General features: G+C 47.5%; 1 protein-coding gene and 1 long non-coding RNA gene across 8 annotated transcripts in view; both read right to left on the reverse strand.

Annotated features, from left to right (window-relative positions):
* The window catches only part of IGSF3 (immunoglobulin superfamily member 3), a 127,197-nt gene extending 125,194 nt beyond the window's left edge, over positions 1–2,003 (reverse strand). For 4 of the 7 annotated variants that reach the window (XM_055401516.2, XM_055401515.2, XM_055401510.2 and 1 more), the window contains exons 1-2: positions 1,897–1,994; positions 578–1,243 (exon numbers count right to left, since the gene is read on the reverse strand). In XM_055401516.2, the coding sequence (XP_055257491.2) occupies positions 578–620 (43 nt within the window). In that variant the 5' untranslated portion in view covers positions 621–1,243; positions 1,897–1,994. Of the gene's footprint in view, positions 1–577; positions 1,568–1,650; positions 1,784–1,896 lie in introns of those variants that run through there. The other 3 variants (XM_055401514.2, XM_055401513.2, XM_055401512.2) reach the window with 3 other exon arrangements.
* Positions 2,004–12,036: 10,033 nt separating this feature from the next.
* LOC148778099 (uncharacterized) overlaps positions 12,037–19,793 on the reverse strand; it is a 51,660-nt gene continuing 43,903 nt past the window's right edge. Inside the window, exon 5 of the long non-coding RNA XR_016037264.1 lies at positions 12,037–16,357. This is a non-coding gene — a long non-coding RNA (uncharacterized LOC148778099). The remainder of the gene's footprint in view (positions 16,358–19,793) is intronic.

A 19,793-nucleotide genomic window follows, 5' to 3' on the forward strand; every position in this document is an offset into this window, starting at 1 on the left:
CCTCTAGTCTCTATTCTTCCCAGAACTATGATCTTAACTTCCTTGGGGAGGGGCCTTATGACGAGACCCTCAAACAATTTTTCTACAGATCACTTACATGAGGCAAAGCTTCGACCCTTATTCCACCCATTCCTACCTTCCCCCTCAAAAAACCCACCATCATTGTCAACTTCCCAAACCAACTTTCCCCAAGAGTGGGAATAATGTCGCCACTTCAGATGAGGAATTGAGGGGGAGCAACACAGAAGAGAAGAGGAAGACGCTGAAGCACCATGTTTAGAAAACACAAGAAACCGACCCGTAATCCACACGGAAGCCCCTAAACACTGACCGGGACAAGGGGAAGGGGTGGACGCCACAGCAAGGCCCAGCAAATGTCCTTCTCCAACACAATAAACAATACGCCTCCCGGGTCAGAAAGGGGGCTCTGGGTACTCTAGTCCAACCTGTGACACACACTGCCGTCTCCTGGGGTCCCCCAAAGCCGAGTGTTGATGGGAAAGAACCACAAGGAATTACAGGAACCAGGAGCAGGTTAAACTTTCCATCGATCGCGCTGATAAGCAGCACCACTTACCCAGCACAGCCAGACAGCTCAGCACTGGGAAAAAGCACTTCATGTCGGCAGCCAAGAGGAGACACAACACAGGGCGCTTCCTCTTCTCCCAGCTCTTAATCTCTCCTTTCTGGCAATCCACTTACAGCTGCAGAGGACAGTTTTGGAAATAGAACTCAATTCAGGGAATGAGAACAGGTTAAGGAGCTCATCAGGAGGGAGTGTGGGGGCGGGGAGGGGCGGCGGGTGGCAAGTGTTAAACTCCTCTATGCTAAAGGAAGGGTCCAGAATGATTCGGAAGACGCTCGAGGCTCCTGCCACATCCTGTGCCTTGTGGCTTCCACTCGAATTGTAGACTGCGGTGGATTAATCCTCAAGGAAAAGGAAAAAGAGAGTCTGAGAAAATCCTTTCATCCACTGATTATACAGAAATGTCCTTGGCTTCCCGGTGAAGGTGTCTGTAATCTCCCTCATTCGGATTCCCGGGAAGGGAACACGGCAGGTTTTGTCAAAACCTTTAACAGCCAAATAGCGCTGGCTGACATCGCCTGCTTTGGGTTTCTTCATCAAAAAGTCCTTCTCCATCCATGACGGGGCTGCCACCTGCCCCAGACCCGCCCGAAACACACGAAGCAAGTTGGCGTTCGTTCGGCAGCCCTGAAGCTGTCCCACAATGCCAGCAGATTTCTAAAACAAACACAACAGAGATTTACCCGAGGCAAGCACGGCCGCCGCACAACCGAGAGGGACCGGGCGACACCTGGGTCCCGATCCGGGATCAGGACGGTCCGCCTCTGCGGTCTGACCTTGGCTAAGTCGCCACCTTCGCCTCCGCCTCAGTTTCCCCGCCCAGAGTAGAGCAATCGTGGGAAGCCCGATTGTTCCTGCAATACTTTCACCAAACGCTTCACTCCAGGGAATTCCCTCCTCCTCCCACCAAGCCCCGGCGCCGCGGGTAGCCCCACCCTCCGCGGGGGCAAATCTGGAAGCAGCTCCGAGGTGGGGCCGCCACTCCCGGTTCCACCCTCGGCACCCGCCCCAAACGTGGGAGCTCGGCTCGCGCCGCGTCCCAGGTGGCCCCGCTATTGTTTTACCTTCCCGGGTGTTTATTTTTCGCTGACTGGGAAGAAAAGAGGAGGGAGAAGGGATACCGGGGCTCCGCTGTCGCTGCCGGGGCGCGCTCGCCGCGCGCCCGACCGGCCCGGGGAGCGGTCTCGCGCCGACCCCCGAGCGCAGCCGGCGCCGGGCCCGCCGCCGCCCCTCCCGCCGCCCTCCCCGGGCTCCGGCTCCCCTCGCTGCCGCCCCTCCCCGCGCCGCCCGCGCGCCGACCGGATACCAACCTCGCCACCGGCCCTCCCCCTGCGCGCGTGGGTCCGTCGGCCCCTCCGTCCCGGCGCACGCCTCAGGAGGACTCACCGCCTCCTGCCTCTGCGCCCGCAGAGGCACCGGCAGCCGCGCTCCCGCCCCGCCCCAGGCCCCGCCCCCTCCACCCGGCCCGCGGCACCCGGGCCAGCCGAGCGCGGGGCGCAGGCGGCGGCCTCGCGAGAGGCCCCGCCCCCGGGCCCGCCCCTTCCCACTGCCCCTTCCCACCGCCCCTTCCACCCCCGACCCCCGGAGAAGGGCTGCCGCTCTGGGGGCCGGCCTTGGGGCTCCGCGCGCCCCTGGTGGCGCCTCACCCGCACCTGCGGGTGGCAAAGGCCACCCGAGAATCTGGGCGCAGCTGGCGTGGGGGCCGGGCACCTCTAAAAGTTAATCAGGGGGCTCACGCGCACGCTACCCGGCCACCGACAGGATGCACAGGCCCTTCCCAAAGCCCAGCAAAGGACCCCGGAGCCTGCAAGAGAGCGGCCGGGAGCGCGTCCCCTCTCTGGGAAACATAAACAAAGCCCTTTGCAGGAGACTTGAATCTGCTCATGTAGTGGATCCCCACACTGCACTTCACCCTGAGACACATATTCCTAGACGTTGTGATCGAACTGGACTCTGGCAGCAGTCTGGATTCAAACCCCGGCTCCTCCACTTCCCCGCTGCGGATCTCCGCCGAGTTATCTAACAGCCCTGTGCCTCTGTTTCCCCACCTGTTATATGAAGAAATGGCCTGTGCTTAATAGGGTTATATGAGATGACACACTTGTAAAACACTTAGGATGGTGCCTGCTACATCTTAAGCACTCAGTAAAATGTAAGCTATAATTATTTTATGAGGAACACTCCAAGCAAATACATTTTCATTCATTCAAAACTTGTCTAACACACATACTCAGGTACTGGGTGAGCACAGACTAAAGGTGACCAACGTGGAATAGGACAGTTTTGCCCCTGGAGCTTGCAGTCTAGTAAGGAGATCATAGAACAGGTATGGCAAGAAAAGTAGAGTGTTGAAGAAGCCCATGCAAGATCCCTGAACTTGTGTTGAGGGGTCAGGGCATGAGGAGGATGGGGGGTTGATCAGGTCAGGTGCAGGGAAGGCTTCTCAGAGGAAATGAACACCAGATAGAATCTAAAGGAGCAGAAGGAGGCACCAGGGGCAGAGAAAGTGGGGAGGGGAGGGCTGACAGTCTGCTGAATCAATAATCTCGAGGGACGGAAACGGAGTTAGGGACCAGAAATCTTTGTTAGGCCCAAACTGTCTGTAAGAAAGAAGTGACGGGGACTTCCCTAGCAGTCCAGTGGTTATACAATCACCTGCCAATGCAGGAGGTTCCAGTAGAATCCCTTGTCAAGGAATAAAGATCCCACATGCACAGAAGAACTGTGCAAAAAAAGATCTTCACAACCAAGATAATCACGATGGTGTGATCACTCAACTAGAGCCAGATATCTTGGAATGTGAAGTCAAGTGGGCCTTAGAAAGCATCACTACGAACAAAGCTAGTGGAGGTGATGGAATTCCAGTTGAGCTATTTCAAATCCTGAAAGATGATGCTGTGAAAGTGCTGCACTCAATATGCCAGCAAATTTGGAAAACTCAGCAGTGGCCACAGGACTGGAAGAGGTCAGTTTTCATTCCAATCCCTAAGAAAGGCAATGCCAAAGAATGCTCAAACTACCGCACAATTGCACTCATCTCACACGCTAGTAAAGTAATACTCAAAATTCTCCAAGTCAGGCTTCAGCAATACGTGAACCGTGAGCTTCCAGATGCTCAAGCTGGTTTTAGAAAAGGCAGAGGAACCAGAGATCAAATTGCCAACATCCGCTGGATCATGGAAAAAGCAAGAGAGTTCCAAGAAAACATCTACTGAAACATCATGAGGAACGCTGGGCTGGAAGAAGCACAAGCTGGAATCAAGATTGCCGGGAGAAATATCAATAACCTCAGATATGCAGATGACACCACCCTGCCATAGGCAGAAAGTGAAGAAGAACTAAGAGCCTCTTGATGAAAGTGAAAGAGGAGAGTGGAAAAGTTGGCTTAAAGCTCAACATTCAGAAAACAAAGATCATGGCATCTGGTCCCATCACTTCACGGCAAATAGATGGAGAAACAGTGAAACAGTGTCAGACTTTATTTTTGGGGGCTCCAAAATCACTGCGGATGCTGATTGCAGCCATGAAATTAAAAGACGCTTATTCCTTGGAAGGAAAGTTATGACCAACCTAGATAGCATATTAAAAAGCAGAGACATTACTTTGCCAACAAAGGTCTGTCTAGTCAAGGCTATGGTTTTTCCAGTGGTCATGTATGGATGTGAGAGTTGGACAGTGAAGAAGGCTGAGCGCCAAAGAATTGATGCTTTTAAACTGTGGTGCTGGAGAAGACTCTTGAGAGTCCCTTGGACCGCAAGGAGATCCAACCAGTCCATTCTAAAGGAGATCCATCCTGGGTGTTCATTGGAAGGACTGATGCTAAAGCTGAAACTCCAGTACTTTGGCCACCTCATGCAAAGAGTTGACTCACTGGAAAAGAGTCTGATGCTGGGAGGGATTGGGGGCAGGAGGAGAAGGGGACGACAGAGAATGAGATGGTTGGATGGCATCACCGACTCAATGGACATGAGTTTGAGTGAACTCTGGGAGTTGGTGATGGACAGGGAGGCCTGGCGTGCTGTGATTCATGGGGTCGCAAAGAGTCGGACACGACTGAGAGACTGAATTGGAACTGGAACTGGATGCCTCTGGGCAGCTAAGCCTGCATCCTGCAAGGAAGACCCAGTGCAGCCAAAAATAACTTAAAAAAAGAAACGAAGGAAGTGACAAGAAATAGGAAGATAAGAAATCAGATGTCAGAACCTGGAGGGCTTTGTCTGGTGTGTTAAGGGGTTTGGACTTTAGCCCAGAGCCATAGAAAATCCCCTGAAAATTTTGAGTCAGGTAGTATTGACATCAGATGTACATTCTAGAAAGACCACTTTGGCCTAGGTGTGGAGGATGGAGGGAAGGCGAGTTCTACGGGAGGCTAGCCATCTCCAGACAAGAGATGATGGTGGGCAGGACGATAGAGACAGAAGACTGAGTGGGTCAGGAGCTAGGTTCTGTGGAATACCAGGTAGAGGGTGAGGAGCAGGGCAGAAAAACCAGTGCAGTCTCAGCAACCGAGATGAGAACACATAGGACCAGGGCAGATATACTGCATTAGAAATACTCATGAAGCGTGCAATGAAGGCGTCCAAAGAGTAACTGGGGTGGGATGATGGTAGAGTGGAGTTCCAAAGTAAGAAATGGATATAGTTTTGTAAGGTATTTTTCACCTCATTGGACAGTACGACAGTAAAGTATTTAGTGAAGAAATAGTCTGATAATTCACTGATACAAAAAAAGACCAACCAAAGTTAATTACCCCTCCCCTCCCCAGGGTGCAGGCAATGAAGGACATGCTATGGAGATGCAAAAATAAGGAGTCTGATTTGCCCTCACCCTTCTCTCTTGGCTGTCAGTTTCTTGTGGGCAGGATGTGCCCTTTAATTATCATTTATCCCAAACAACTCTTGGCATGTGATCTGCATACGATAATTACACTATAAATACTTCAACTGAATTGAATTAAATTTTCATCACATCTGCCAAGTATTGTATTGAAAATCTCTTCTTGTGTTAAATATTACCTCTTTCCCCCAAAATAATCATGATTCCAGCATCTCTCACTTCTCCTTATCTGCTAGACACCTTCTTTTATTTACTGAGCATCTACTATGTATCAAGAAAACTCTCTGCTCTCATGGTGCTTACATTCTCATGGGAAACACAGACAATGAGACAAATATATGACACAATATGTGTTCTGAGGAAAAGTGAGATAAGGGAATTGTGTGTGTATGTGTGGGGCTTAAGGGGAGTGACATTTGAGCAGAGATCTGATTAGAAGGGCTTCCCAGGTGGCGCTAGTGGTAAAGAACCCACCTGCCAATGCAGGCGACATAAGAGACAAGGGTTCGATCCCTGTATCAGGAAGATCCCCTGGAGAAGGGCATGACAACCCACTGCAGTATTCTTTCCTGGAGAACCCCATGGACAGAGGAGCCTGGCAGGCTGTAGTCCATGGGGTCACAAAGAGTCTGACGCAACTGAAGTGACTTAGCATACAAGCATGCTGATTAGAAGGAGTGCGTAAGCCCTGGAGATCTCTAGAGAAAGAGCATTCCAAGCATAGGGAACAGCCAGCACTGGCTCCTTAACATGCTTTGATAATGGAAGGTGTGTTCATGTGCCTGAAATGGCATGGGAGAGAAGGAGAAGAAGAGATATGAGCAGGGAGGTTGCAGAGGCTAAATCCTGTTCAACTTTGCAGGCCTGAGGACACTTTAGTGTCGGGAGGTGGAAGTGGAAGATGGACACTGAAAAGTGGGAGAGGACCATGGCTCAGACTGAGGAGCAGAGATATAGGTTGTGAGGAATGGGTGGTGTCTGAAAGCATTTTGAAAATAAACTCAATGGAATTTTATGGAGTACTAGATATGGAAGTAAAACAGGAAGGAAAGGGGCAGGGCACAAAGTTTAAAAGACTGACATAGCCCAGGACGTGACATAAACCGAGTGAAGTCGCTCAGTCGTGTCCGACTCTTTGCAACCCCATGGACTGTAGCCTACCAAGTTCCTCCGTCCATGGGATTCTCCAGGCAAGAATACCAGAGTGGGTTGCCATTTCCTTCTCCAGGGGATCTTCCCGACCCAGGGATTGAACCCAGGTCTCCCGCATCGTAGGCAGATGCTTTACCGTCTGAGCCACCAGGGATCCGACATAAACTGAGTAGAACCACTAATTCAGGATGGAAGCCAATCAACTTCCACTAGACCTTGAGCCTCAGCATATTCTCATTGTAACATATCAGCAAGCTAAATGGCCCACCCACCAGCAGCACGACCGTTCTGAGGCCAATCATTAAAGGCCAAGAAGTGAGCAGTGGCCCAATTCCTGGAAATCCTTGCCTCTTCCCCAGAAATCATTGGAATAATCCTCCCACTCATTAGTCTATGAAATTACCCAGCTCATGAAAACTAAACCCATCATATTTCAGGACCACTCTCTCCTTCTGAGGAGGCCCATGCTCTATCTGTGGAGTGTGTTTCTCTCTAAATAAATCCACTTTTTACCTATCACTTTGTCTCTCACTAAATTCTTGAAACCAGGTGTGTAATCTCAGCTAAAAGACCGTGGGTCCCAATCTGAGTTACATGGCTTCAGAGGGGGGCCAGAAAGAGGAGAGTCAAGGAATCTTCCAGAAGATCCACCTCAGTCTGCAACGGAGATGTCAGACCCCACCAGGCTGCCCAACTCCTTCTCCAAGGCCGTACTTCATAAACACTCTCTCCCCAGACCTCTGCCCAGGCCACTTTCTCCATCCTTGAACCCTGTACCCAATTATCCCTTCTCAACCCAGCCCACCTCCTACTACCTAGACCCCTGGGATCAATGCCAAATCAAATCCCGTAGACAGAATTTTGGGTGAAGTAGAAAAGGATAGCTTTATTGCTTTGCCAAGCAAAGGAGGACACAGCAGGCTAACGCCCTCAAAACCAAAGATCCCAACTTGGGGAAGATAGTGACAGTTTTATAGTAAAAGAAGGTGTGATCAGCTTGTGTACATTCTTCTGAAGGGTTGGTGGTGAGGTAAGAAGGAGTCAGCACCATAAACCTCAAGTCCAACTGGTCTGGGGTCTACATGCTTGAGGACAGCATACCATAACTTCTCCCACCTGGAAGAGGTTTCAGTATCTGCGAAATAGCTCAAAGATATCGTTGTGTGTATCCATTGATGGGGAAACAGGACATTGTCCCAAGGCTGCTCTTGACTGTTTCTCCCTGATGTCTCATCCCCTCCCTTCCCTAATTAACAATAGATTGAATCTGCCTATTGGACCTCAGGAAAGATCATGGAGGCTGAATGAAGGCTGCTTCCTAGAATCAAAGAAATAGGGGCACAAGGTCTTGTGCCCAGGAGCCCCCCAGGGCCCTGCATGGTATCACATCCCTCTGGGTGATCTGTCAACTTTGGATTTCCAGCTACACCCCACGTACATTGTGGCCAGCTCCCAGCCTAGTATCTTTCCAATTTCCACACTAATGGACCATCTTAGACCTTCAAAGGACAGTGCCAACTGTAAGGTGGGGAGAGTAAAGTACAATTAAAAGAATGACTTTGCCCTTCGGGCAGAGGAACAAGCAAGTGTTAAGCGCTGAAGAGTTGCCCTTTCAGGAGATAGTCCTCACACAGAGAAAGGCTCAAGTCGTAAGGGAAGGAGAAACACCCAAGGAGGAGCGAGGACAGAAGTCCCCAGTCATCAAATCAGTCTAGTTCCTAGGCTAAACAGGAGCAGAGTGTACCTCCTGGACTGGCCTGGAACCAGGCGAATATTTTGAACGTTTCTGAAGACCGTAATCTTCCCCCTCAGGAAAACAGACCCTCCTGAAGCCTGCAGAAGGCTGCTCTTGGGAACAAAGGTCCAGTGTTGCCTGATTTTCTTACTTTTCAGGAAAAGCAGGAAATCCAGACCTTAGTTGACTTCTTCCTGATTGTATTCATTGGAAGCTAGTGTTTAAAAACAAACGCTGTTGGAGAAAACAACAGCATCAAATTTGTTTGTGGATAAAACATGAACAAGTGGTTCTATCTGATGTCTCCAGACCCACTGTGGCTGTAATCAAAAGACTAATATAAAACCATAATTGATAGAAAGTTCTGCTTTTTTTTTTTTCTTTTTTTTTTTTTTTTTGGTGGAGGTGCCGGGATTGAACCCGGGGCCTCGTGCATGAAAGTTCTGCTTTTTTTTTTAAAAAAAAAAAAAGGAAAAAATAAAGGAGGATTAACCTAGTTGTCTTTTGTCAACTGAAAGAAAGTTGAGGGCAAGGCATTTTGCTTAAAGATAGCCTGACACTGTGTGCTCGCAAGCAGTGATGTTAATTGTTCCTAATATGTCAAGAAATCTGGGTGAAGGAAACAGCACTGCTCCCAACTCACTGAACAGCCAAGTCAGGGCTCAAAGTGCCACTAAACAGCCCTCCTGATAGAAACTTCCTTCTCAGTGATTACCCTTCTATGCAGGTGAGGATCCCCAGAGCTGAAGACTAGGAATAGCCTATGCAGGGCACCGTCTGTCTTTAAAAAATACAGTTGACTCTAATATCTTGAGATCAGGCTGGTGAAGGGGTAGGCCCCTAAAACTTTCTCCACAGGTGGGTGCTCAGAGGGGCTTCCTAGGGGGCTCAGTGGTAAAGAATCTGCCTGCCAATACAGGAGATGCGGGTTTGATCCCTGGGTTGGGAAGATCCCCTGGAGAAGGAAATGGCAACCCATTCCAGTATTCTTGTCTGGAAAATCCCATGGACAAGGGAACCTGGCAGGTTACTTACAGTCCATGGGGTTGCAAAGCGTCAGTCATGACTGAGCATGCACGAATGCTCAGATCCCCAGGGGTGCCATCTAGTGATAGAGAAGAGTCTGAATTTGGCCCCCCCACCAGCCCCATGGGCTTCCCTGATAGCTCGGCTGGTAAAGAATCCTCCTGCAATGCAGGAAACCCTGGTTCAATTCCAGGGTCAGGAAGATCCACTGGAGAAGGGATAGGCTACCCACTCCAGTGTTCTTGGGCTTCCCTGGTGGCTCAGCTGGTAAAGAATCCACCTGCAATGTGGGAGACCTCGGTTCGATCCCTGAGTTGGGAAGATCCCCTGGAGAAGGGAAAGGCTACCCACTCCAGTATACTGGCCTGCAATTCCATGGACTATATTGTCCTTGGGGTCACAAAGAGTTGGACACGACTGACCGACTTGCACTTTCCATGGGCTTCCCTGGTGGCTCAGATGGTAAATAAATAAATAAAATCTGCCTGCAATGCAAAAGACCTGGGTTCAATCCCTGGGTTGGGAAGATCCCCTGAAGAAGGAAATGGCTACCCACTCCAGTATTCTTACCTGCAGAATTCCATGGACAGAGGAGTCTGGGGGATTATAGTCCATGGAGTTGCAGAGTCGGAGAAGACTGAGCGACTAACAGTTTACTGTGTTACTTTTATCATGGAGCTCCAAAGGCTGGTTTATTCCAGAGGGAAAAAATAAGATTCTATTCAGCAAACATTCTCCTTCCTCCACAAAACCCCACAGCTGTGCTCGCTTATTCTCCGGCTGACAGAGAACAGTGGGTCTGGAGAAGAATGCCTGGGTTTGTGTGGTCTACACTTACTGACACTCAACTCTGGTCAAGTTACTTTGTTTCGCTCACCCTAGTTTCTTGGTTTGTAAAAAGGGATCACAATAGCACCTGTCTTCACAAGGAGCTTGTAAGGATTAAACGAGCAGATGTACAGAAAGAACTTAGTGGGGACTTCCTTGGTGGTCCAGTGGCTAAGTGTCTGTGCTCCCCAAGCAGAGGGGCCCAGGTGTTGATCCCTGGTCAGAGAACATAGATCCTACATGCTGGACGATGTGGCCAAAAAATTTTTTAAAAGGAGGAACTTAGCAAAATGCCTGGTACTTAGGTCTCAGTACACATGAGCTATTCTCGTCTCTCATCGTGAACCTCACACAATTCAAGGAGCCAGAAATTCTAGCTTTCAGTCCAGACTCTACTGCTTATGCTGTCTTTTGACCTTTCTGGACCCAAATTTCTTCTGTAAACTGAGATTGGTCAGGTTAGTCAGAAGGTCCCAAAATGCTGTGCATGAATTACTCCAGCAGCATTAAAATACAGATTCTCCAGCCTCAACCAGGTAATTCCATCTCCAAGTATTGCTGCGAAACTGGACTAGAAGAGTTTTAAGGGCTCTTCCAGCTCAAAATTTTATGATGAGTTTTCACAAATTCATGATGCCATCTCCTCTAAGTCCATTTCTGTTTTTGGTTGGGAGGGGTTTCCACTACAATAGCATGACACCGAGCTCAAAAAAATTAGAAGGTTTGTCATTTCTACTATTCTATTCTAAACCTGCATGTGTGTGCTTAGTTTCTCAGTCATGTCTGACTCTGTGTGACCCTTTAGACTGTAGACTGCCAAGCTTCTCTGCCTATGGAATTTTTCGGGCAAGAATGTTGCCATTTCCTTCTTCAGGGGATCTTCCCAAACAGGGATCGAACCTGTGTCTCCAGCATTGTAGGCGGATTCTTTACCCTTTGAGTCATCAGAAAAGCCCAATTTCTAAATCTAATCCTGACCATTTTGAGAGCACCCCCCACATCCTTCTCACCCCAAGCCTTGAGCATTTCATTGCTCTTTATTCCTCCTTTCCAAAAGTCTCAGCAAATCCTAATTGTTTTTCTAACCCAACAACAGCCTTAGATGGGCCTTTTACACTCAGTTCTGGCTCACCGCCTGTGCTTTTCTCTCTCCGCATTCCCTCCCTTTGCTAAAGAATGGAAATAACCCAGCGCCTGTGGGCAGGCAAGGATTCTGAGCTCAGGCTGAATGCCATGGCACTCATGTTGGAGTGATCCCTCTGAGCTAGATTGTCTGACCCCGATCTCTCTCTCTCAGTGTCCCAGGGCAGCCAGGCTTGCTGCCAGGGCTGGCTGCCACTTTCAAGCATGCTGTTGCCCAGGTGGAAGACTCTAAAGAATTTGGCTTGGCCTCTCTGGTGTAAAAAACAATGTTAGTTTGATCACAGAGCCTCTGTCTCCTACAGGGGAAGGTGTGTCACCAGAGATCTAAGATTCGAAGAATGAGACGGACCTTGAGCTTAGAGCAGAACAGAGCCTTCTGGGTGTGGGGGTGCTCTTTCTGAGACATCTGTTATTCCACTGATCACCCAGGCTGTTTGGCCTGATCTGTCTGGCATGTCGCCTGTTTCTATAAAAGAGAGCAAAGACATTGGCAAATCTCACCCAAATATATATGAGCCCAGCTGACAGTTTCCAAAAGTTCACTTGAAAGTTAATTATTTGAAACTCAGAACATATTTCTCTGTAAGAGTAAAATAATAAATGGTGATTATATTTCCAGGCTGACACTCAAGTCTATTTAACCCTTTATATGCTTCAAATGCTACATATTTAAGAGGAAAAAAGTGGCCAACCAACAATACAGTTGAAACACCAGGGATTAAATAATACTGAAAAATAACACTGGGACAAGGATTTTTTTTTTTTAATGTGGCAGATATTCAGCTAACATAAAGCACTGTTCTATGCCCTGAGGTGTTAGAGAAAGCAGGCCTGCTTCCTATCCTCAGGGGAATTTACATTGCTTTGATTTTTCTGTTCATTGTCTGTTTTCTCCTGAGAATGTAAGCTCCCCAAGGGCTGGAATCTGGTCTGCCTTGTCCTCTAGTGTATGCTTCAACGCCTAGCTCAATGCCTGCCACAAAGAATGTACTCAATAAATATCTGTTGAATGAATGAGTAAATAAATTCGAGTCAGAGAGAGACAGTAAACAAGACGATATGTATGTGACCAATGTCAGGTGAGAATAAGTTCTGTGAAGGAAAATAAAGCAGAAAGTTCAGGGATGGGGATGACTATTTTCCATGGGGCGGCTGTGAAAGGCTTCTCTGAAGAAATGATACCTGCATGGAGATCTGAAGGAGGAATTGACTCAGGGAAGAGGTCAGAGAAGAAGGACTCCCGCTTTTGGTGTCAGACCAGGACATCTGAACCAAAGTTCCCACAGTCAACTAAAATGCCTGGACAAAATTTAAACAGCATTAAAAATAGAGTTATCAAAGTGGCAAGGAATTACTAAGCAAAAGGCAGGAGAAGAAGACAGCCGCTACCCAGAGCCACTGTTGTTCTGAGGACATGTGTGAATGCGCAGTAAATATCTGCCAAACTGAGCTGAGATTTTGGTGGCCTGATAAGCCAAGGGAGACGAACACCAAAGCTCAGGAAGAAGGGGGGGCTTTGAGCTTGAAGCTGGGGACACCTTGAGCCTAGAGTTTCTGTTAAAGGGGTTACAGATGGAGACCAGAACCAGCTTCTAGAAGCAAATGAAAATTTGTTCAGATCCTATCACCTTGGGCCTCAATTATCTTAAAGTGACATTTCCAACATGTAATCAGAAATAACCAGAAAACAACACCATATGAGTGAAAATCAGCAGAAAATGAAAACAGACCCACAAATCCTTAAGATATTGGAGTTATCTGACATAGCCAATAGAATAATTATGCTTACTTTTCTCAAAAAATAAAATTAAAACTTGAAAACTTTGTCAGAGAACTGGAGGTTGTAAAAAGATCTAGAGAAAGAGCAGCCCAAGGTGAGAGGGAAACAAGTGCAAAGGTCCTATGGCAGATTTGAGAGAAAAAAAATCAGTGTGGCAGAAGCAGAGTGAGCGTGACAGAGAAAGGTGGAAGATGAGTTCAGGAAAGAAGGCCCAGGCAGATCCCAAGGGGGATGGGATTTTATGTCGTTGTTGTTGTTTTAGAATTTTTGGCTGTGCCATTTGGCATATGGGATCTTAGTTCCCTGACCAGGGGATCGAAACTTTGCTCCCTGCATTGGAAGGGCAGAGTCTTTACCACTGGGCCACCAGGGAAGTTCTAAGAATTTGGGTTTTATTCCATGTGTCAAGAAAAACTATTGGAAGGTTTACAGCATTAAAGTGACATGATTTAATTTACATTTTTAAAACATTAGTTTGGTTGTTGTATAGGAAATAGGCTCTAGGGAAGGAAAAGTAGACATAAGGAGACCAATTAGTAGATCATCGCAAGGTCCAGGTGAGACATGATGGAGGCTTAGTCTAGGGTGGGGGAGATGGAGGTGGTGAGAAGTGTTTGTTATTTAGTCACTAAGTCATGTCCCACTCTTCGTGACCCCATGGTCTGTAGCCCGCCAGGCTCCTCTGTCCATGGAATTTTCCAGGCAAGAGTACTGGAGTGGTTTGCCATTTCCTTCTCCAAGGACCCAGGGATTGAACCTGCATCTCTTGAGTCTCCTGCATCAGCAGGCAGATTCTTTACCACTGCACCACCAGGGAAGTCCCAAGTGAATTTGGGATATACTTTGAAGGGAGAGTTGACAGCTCTTCCTGATGGACTGGGCATGGGAAGTGAGGAAAATGTCAGAATAATTCCCTACCCCTGTGTACTCTCTATATGACCCTGTTCTCCCCATCCACACGTGGTCTCTCCTCTCTCAGTAGACAACCTCCTAATTATAATTTTCAGCCCAGTTCTTTCTTCTGAGCATTATCCCTATGAAGCCAACTGCCTTTTGAAGTGTTCTGCCTGGATGTCACCAGACCTTAGACTGAACATGCCCCAAACTTAGCTCATCATTTTACCCTCCAAACTAGTTTTTTTCTCATCAATTTCCTCAGTTAATGATACCACTGTTCACTCGATTGTGTAAGTCAGAACGTAGGGATTAATTTTAGACTCCTCACTTTCCATGTGCAACTGGTAACCTGGAAAACATATTTTAAACCTGTATTTTCAATGGACTTCCCTGGTGGTCCAGTGGTTAAGACTCTGCACTCTAATGCAGGGGGCATGGGTTCAATCTCTGGTCGGGAAACTAAGTTCCCCCTTGCAGTGTAACCCTTCCCCCTACAAAAAAAGCTGTGTGTTCCTTTCTGTTTTCATGCCTTCTGTCCTTTCTTTTTTTAAGATTTAAAAAAAATTTATGTATTTATTTCTGGCTGTGCTGGGTCTTGATTGTTGTCCATAGGCTATCTCTAGCTGCAGTGAGCAGGAGCTGCTCTCTAAATAAGTTGTGTGGGCTTCTCATTTCATTTCAGAGCACTGACTCTAGGTGCATGGGCTTCAGTAGTTGTAGCACATGGGCTTAATTGCCCCGAGGCACGTGGAATCTTCCTGGATGGGGTTGAACCTGTGTCCCCTGCATTGGCAGGTGGATTCTTAACCACTGGGCAACCAGGGAAGTCTCAGCTTTTTTTGTTTCTAATTGTGCCCAAGAACCTTCCTCTTTAGTTCCAACCACAGAGTCCCCTGGCAAGGGCCATATGCCCTCTATCACCTCTACCCTCTTCCACTGCCCGTTTCCCTGGAATTCCCAAGTTTTGCCTAGTCCAGACCTCATGGCCCTTGGGACTCAATAAAGGACAGCTTATTTTCCAATAAGGCTTTGGGTGAAGCTGACAGTGTTAGGAGCCCACATGTGTGTTTTAAGTTCACAGCACAAATCACCAAACATGGATGTTAACAAGCTTCCTTCATCAGCACTTGTGATTTCTACACCACTTCTGTGACCCACTGTCCTCTTTCCCTACTTTTCTTCGCTTCCAATTTTCTATTATTGGACAAGGGGAATGGGGAGCAGCAGAAAGGGAAGAAAAGAACTTGAAAAAGAGAGAATGAACCAAAGAAGAAAAACAGGGAAGCAGGAGGAATGAAGGAAGAAGCAGAAGGGAAAGAAAAGATGAGAGAAAGAGGAAGAGAGACAAAGAAAAAGAGGAAAAAAGAAAGAAAGAAACCCTTAAATTAAGTAACCACACATGTGTCTGAGGCATATATCTGCCGTATCTCTACTTAAACAGCAGGGACCTCGCGGCTGATATTACACGTTTAATTGACTAAAGAAACCAGTCATAGAACAAAGCCCCTTTGTTTGTGAGATGTCATATGATAACCCAAACACAGTAGTTGCTGGTTTTCTCCAGACACTATCAACCACAGCCGTCTGTCTTGGTCCTAGACTGTTTAAAAAAAAATTTTTTTTTCTTTTAATGTGTGTGTGTGTGTATCAGTCACAAGACCAGAGTAGCCTCCGTTGCAACAATGGCTGCCCTGTGGAATTCAGCTGGGCTCTCCCAGCCCACAGCCCACTCCTGGCTGCCAGATGTCAGCCAGCCAGAGGTTCTCTTTCATCCTCACCCACCACAGAGCCATTTTGGTCTGTGCGGTGGTGGGGGCTGACAACCCTTTGCAAGCTCCACCCCAGATCTGAGGGAGGCCTCATCTTGCCTGAGGCCCGCTGTGGGGAGCGGGAGGGCAAAGAGCAAAGCCTCCTGGGAGCGGAGATGGGGTGGGTTAGATTTGTTCTCAAAGTCCAGCCACTGCTGCTTATTAAAAGGCTTGTGTTCAACCTAGGAATCCAGTCCTTACCATGAAGGAAATCCAGGACAGATCTCATTGACAGCTTTAAAAGAAGCACCATGAGCTGCGGACGTGGAAGGGAGCACGCATGAGTCCTCCTCCTGTGGGTCTTCCCTGGTGGTCCTGTGTCCTACTGTCCAGGCAAGAGGCAGTTGGACGGCTCCAGACCCCACCACGTCCACCACCTCCTTCATCCCTTTCTCTTTGGATGCTTTCTTGTTCTCCTCTTCCTCCTTTTCCTTCTCTTCTTCCTTCTTTTTCCCTTGCACAGTGCATATTTAGAGTAGCCACGGGACTCCAGCAAGGCGGTCGGAAGGCTCACCCCACAGAGATGTTGCCCAGAGGGCCCCAGAACTGCCAGCCCCACTTCTGATCTGTAAGAAAATGCAAGAAAAAAAGTTTCCTCACCTGCAAAATGGAGATAAAAGCACCCGGTTCACGTAAGGAGCTCTCGTCATGCTTCGTTCACAGGGTCAGCACAGAGAGTTCAGGGGTAAGAGGCTGGCTGCAATCTGTGGTATGTAGTAAATGCTCAATGAATTCAGTCATTTAACAAATATGATTAGACACCTACTAAATCCAAAGCTCTGTTCCAGGTGCTGGGGGAACAAAACAAACAACAAGATTCTGGTCTCACGGAGTGAAGCTTCTAGGAGGAAGAGAGAAATGAGAAACAAGTAAGTAAAATAGGATGTCAGATGATGAAAAGGTCTGTGGAAAGAATAAAGCCAGGGAGGGGATAAGTGTGCTGGAGTGGGGAGATGGAAGGTGGGATTGCCATTTTAAATTGAACAACCAGTACTCCTGGAAAGTGATGTTAAAATAAAGCACTGAAGGGGGTTAAAGAGCCCAGCCTGTGGGTGTCTGACAGAAGAATATCTGGGCGGGGGGTGGGGGGGGTGGCGGGGACGGTGAGTGCAAAGGCCTTGAGGCCAGAGTGCACCAGGTGCGGTTGAGAAGCACCTAAGAGGCTGGCGGGGCTGCAGTTAAATGGGGACGGGAGAATAGTTGGAAATGAGGTCAGAGAGGTAAACGTACGTGCGTGCAGGAGGGAACAGTGGTAGCAGGCATTGCAGTCATGCAGGGACTTGTTGACCATTGTAAAAACTTGGGAGAGTTTTATGGAGAGGAGTGATACAATCTGATTAAGATTTTAATAGCAGTGCTTGGGCTGATGGGTTGAAAATAAACCAGTGGGGTCAGAGAGGCAGCAGGGAAACCAGTTAAAGTCCAGTGCAGTAGTTCAGGTGAGAGATGGTGGTAGCCTTGATCCAGTGGTAGAAAGGAGGTGGTAAGAAGTGCACTGGATTCAGGATATATTTCTTTAAGGAGAAACTGACAGAATTTTGATGATGGATTCCATAAGGAGTGTGAAAATAAGGAAGGAGTTCTAGAATGTCTGTAAGATTTGGGGCCTGGATAAAATTGCCCTTTTGAGTGAATGCTATGAGTTTTGTTTTGGACATTGTGAGAGACTATTGCCTCAATAGTCCCAATGAGTCATGCGTGGAGGCTTGTACACTGGAGCTTGCCCTCTTGGAAGACTGTCTCAGACATGTAAGAAGCCCAGGCTGCCCTGATGGAGAGGCATAGGGAGTTCAACCAAGGGCTCCAATTAATGGCCAGACACATAAGTGAGGGTATCTTGAACCATCCAGTCCCAGTGAAGCCTCCAGAGCACTTGAGTCTCATGAATGATCCATTGGTCCAGTTCAAACTGCCACTAAGCTTTAGGGTTTCTGACGAGCAACAGTTAACTGGTACAATCTTGTGAAATTTGAAATGTCTTATGGGTGGCATGAATGGTAAAGAACCCACCTGCCAATGCAGGAGACATAAGAGATGCAGGTTTGATCCTTGGGTTGGAAAGATCCCCTGGAGAAGGTCATGACAACCCACTCCAGTATTCTTGCCTGGAGAATTCTGTGGACAGAGGAGCTGGCAGTCTACGGTCCATAGGGTCACAAAGACTCAAACCTGACTGAAGAGACTTAGCACTCACACACACATAGACATTCAAATTGGGATGTCAAGTAGGCAGTTGAGTCTAGAATCCAGGGGATTTCCAGGCTGCAAACACATCTTGAGAATCATCAGCATTATCAATGGTAGTTAATGCCATGAGACTGGTAAAAGCACTAAGGGTGTGAATATAGGTGGAAAAGAGGAGGAGCCCAAGGACTGAGCCCTAGGACACCAGAACATCTAGAAAGGAAAAGGAGTTTCAAATGCGATTGAGAAGGATCAGCTGGTGCAAAAGGAGAAGAACCAGGCATGTATGGTGTCCTGGGAGCCAAGTAACAGATTGTGTTACTGGTAGAAAAGAAATCAATTATGTCAAACACTGCTAACTGATTCAATAAGATGAGGGCTGAGAACTGATTATTGGGTTTAGTCAAGGAATGTCTTTAGTTATCATGAGAAGAACAGTTTTAGTGGAGTGGCAAGTCGCAGCCTGCTTACAAGGAGTTGAAGTGTGAGAGGGAAGAGAGGAATTGGAGCCATGGCCATAGATATCCCCATTGAAAGATTCTGAGATAAAGAAAAATAGGGAAATGCATTCATAGTGGTAGAAGGATGTGCAGTCAGGGAGGATGTCTTAAGGTTGGGAGCATGTTGTTTATGGATGGGAATGATCTAGTAGAGAGAGGAAAATCAAGTGATTCAGGAGACAGATTTGCCACATGATGTTCTTGAGATGCAGGGTGTAAGTAAAGGCACTGGCCTTAGCTGGGAACAAGAATGGGCCATGCCTAACATTGGAGGAAAGGCAGAATGCATGGGAGCTGATGTCAGCTGGTGAGCTGATGTTGGTAGAAGTATGTGGGACTTCACTGCTTATGTTTCCTCGGCAAGGTCATTAGTTGAATTGAGGATAAGGGAAGAGGTCAAGAAGGAGGTGTGTAGAAATGAATGGTGGCCATTATGTATCTGTGGGAAGTGAAGGTTCTCATCCTTCCTGTTACTTTCCAGGACTAGCTCAGGATTCTGGGAGAGCCAGGCTTTGTATGGCCTTAATGTCAAGTGACTTTGGCGGAACTATAGTGCCCAGACAAAGCCATTTTTAAGTTCCTCCATGACACAAAACCCAGTTTTGTTCAGCTCTGTGGGGGCCATGTTCTTCAACCCAGGGGGTGTCTTTTCCCCAATCAACGCTAAGAATCTTAATTAGCGTGAGCCAATCAAGATATTTCTGTTCCCTTTACCAGCAGTCATTTTAGGGGTGGACATGTGTTGCAATTTCTGATCACTAACTTGTAAGGGGAGACCTGCTAGCAGTCTCTTAGAGAAGATCTTCATAAGATAAAATAAGTCAGACAAAGAATGAGAAACATTGTACGAGATCCCTTATATGCAGAATCTAAAAAAAAATTAGGCCTTACAAATAGTTGTGAAAAGAAGAGAAGCGAAAAGCAAAGGAGAAAAGGAAAGATATACCCATTTGAATTCAGAGTTCCAAAGAATATCAAGGAGAGATAAGAAAGCCTTCCTCAGTGATCAATGCAAATAAATAGAGGAAAACAATAGAATAGGAAAGACTAGACATCTCTTCAAGAAAATTAGAGATACCAAGAGAACATTTCATGCAAAGATGGGCTTGATAAAGACAGAAATGGTATGGACCTAACAGAAGCAGAAGATATTAAGAAGAGGTGGCAAGAATACACAGAAGAACTGTACAAAAAAGATCTTCATGACCCAGATAATCACGATGGTGTGATCACTCACCTAGAGCCAGACATCTTGGAATGTGAAGTCAAGTGGGCCTTAGGAAGCATCACTATGAACAAAGCTAGTGGAGGTGATGGA

Source organism: Moschus berezovskii, chromosome 4, assembly GCF_049115385.1.
Source record: "Moschus berezovskii isolate FMDL1 chromosome 4, NW_MosBer_1.0, whole genome shotgun sequence".
Classification (NCBI taxonomy): domain Eukaryota; kingdom Metazoa; phylum Chordata; class Mammalia; order Artiodactyla; family Moschidae; genus Moschus; species Moschus berezovskii.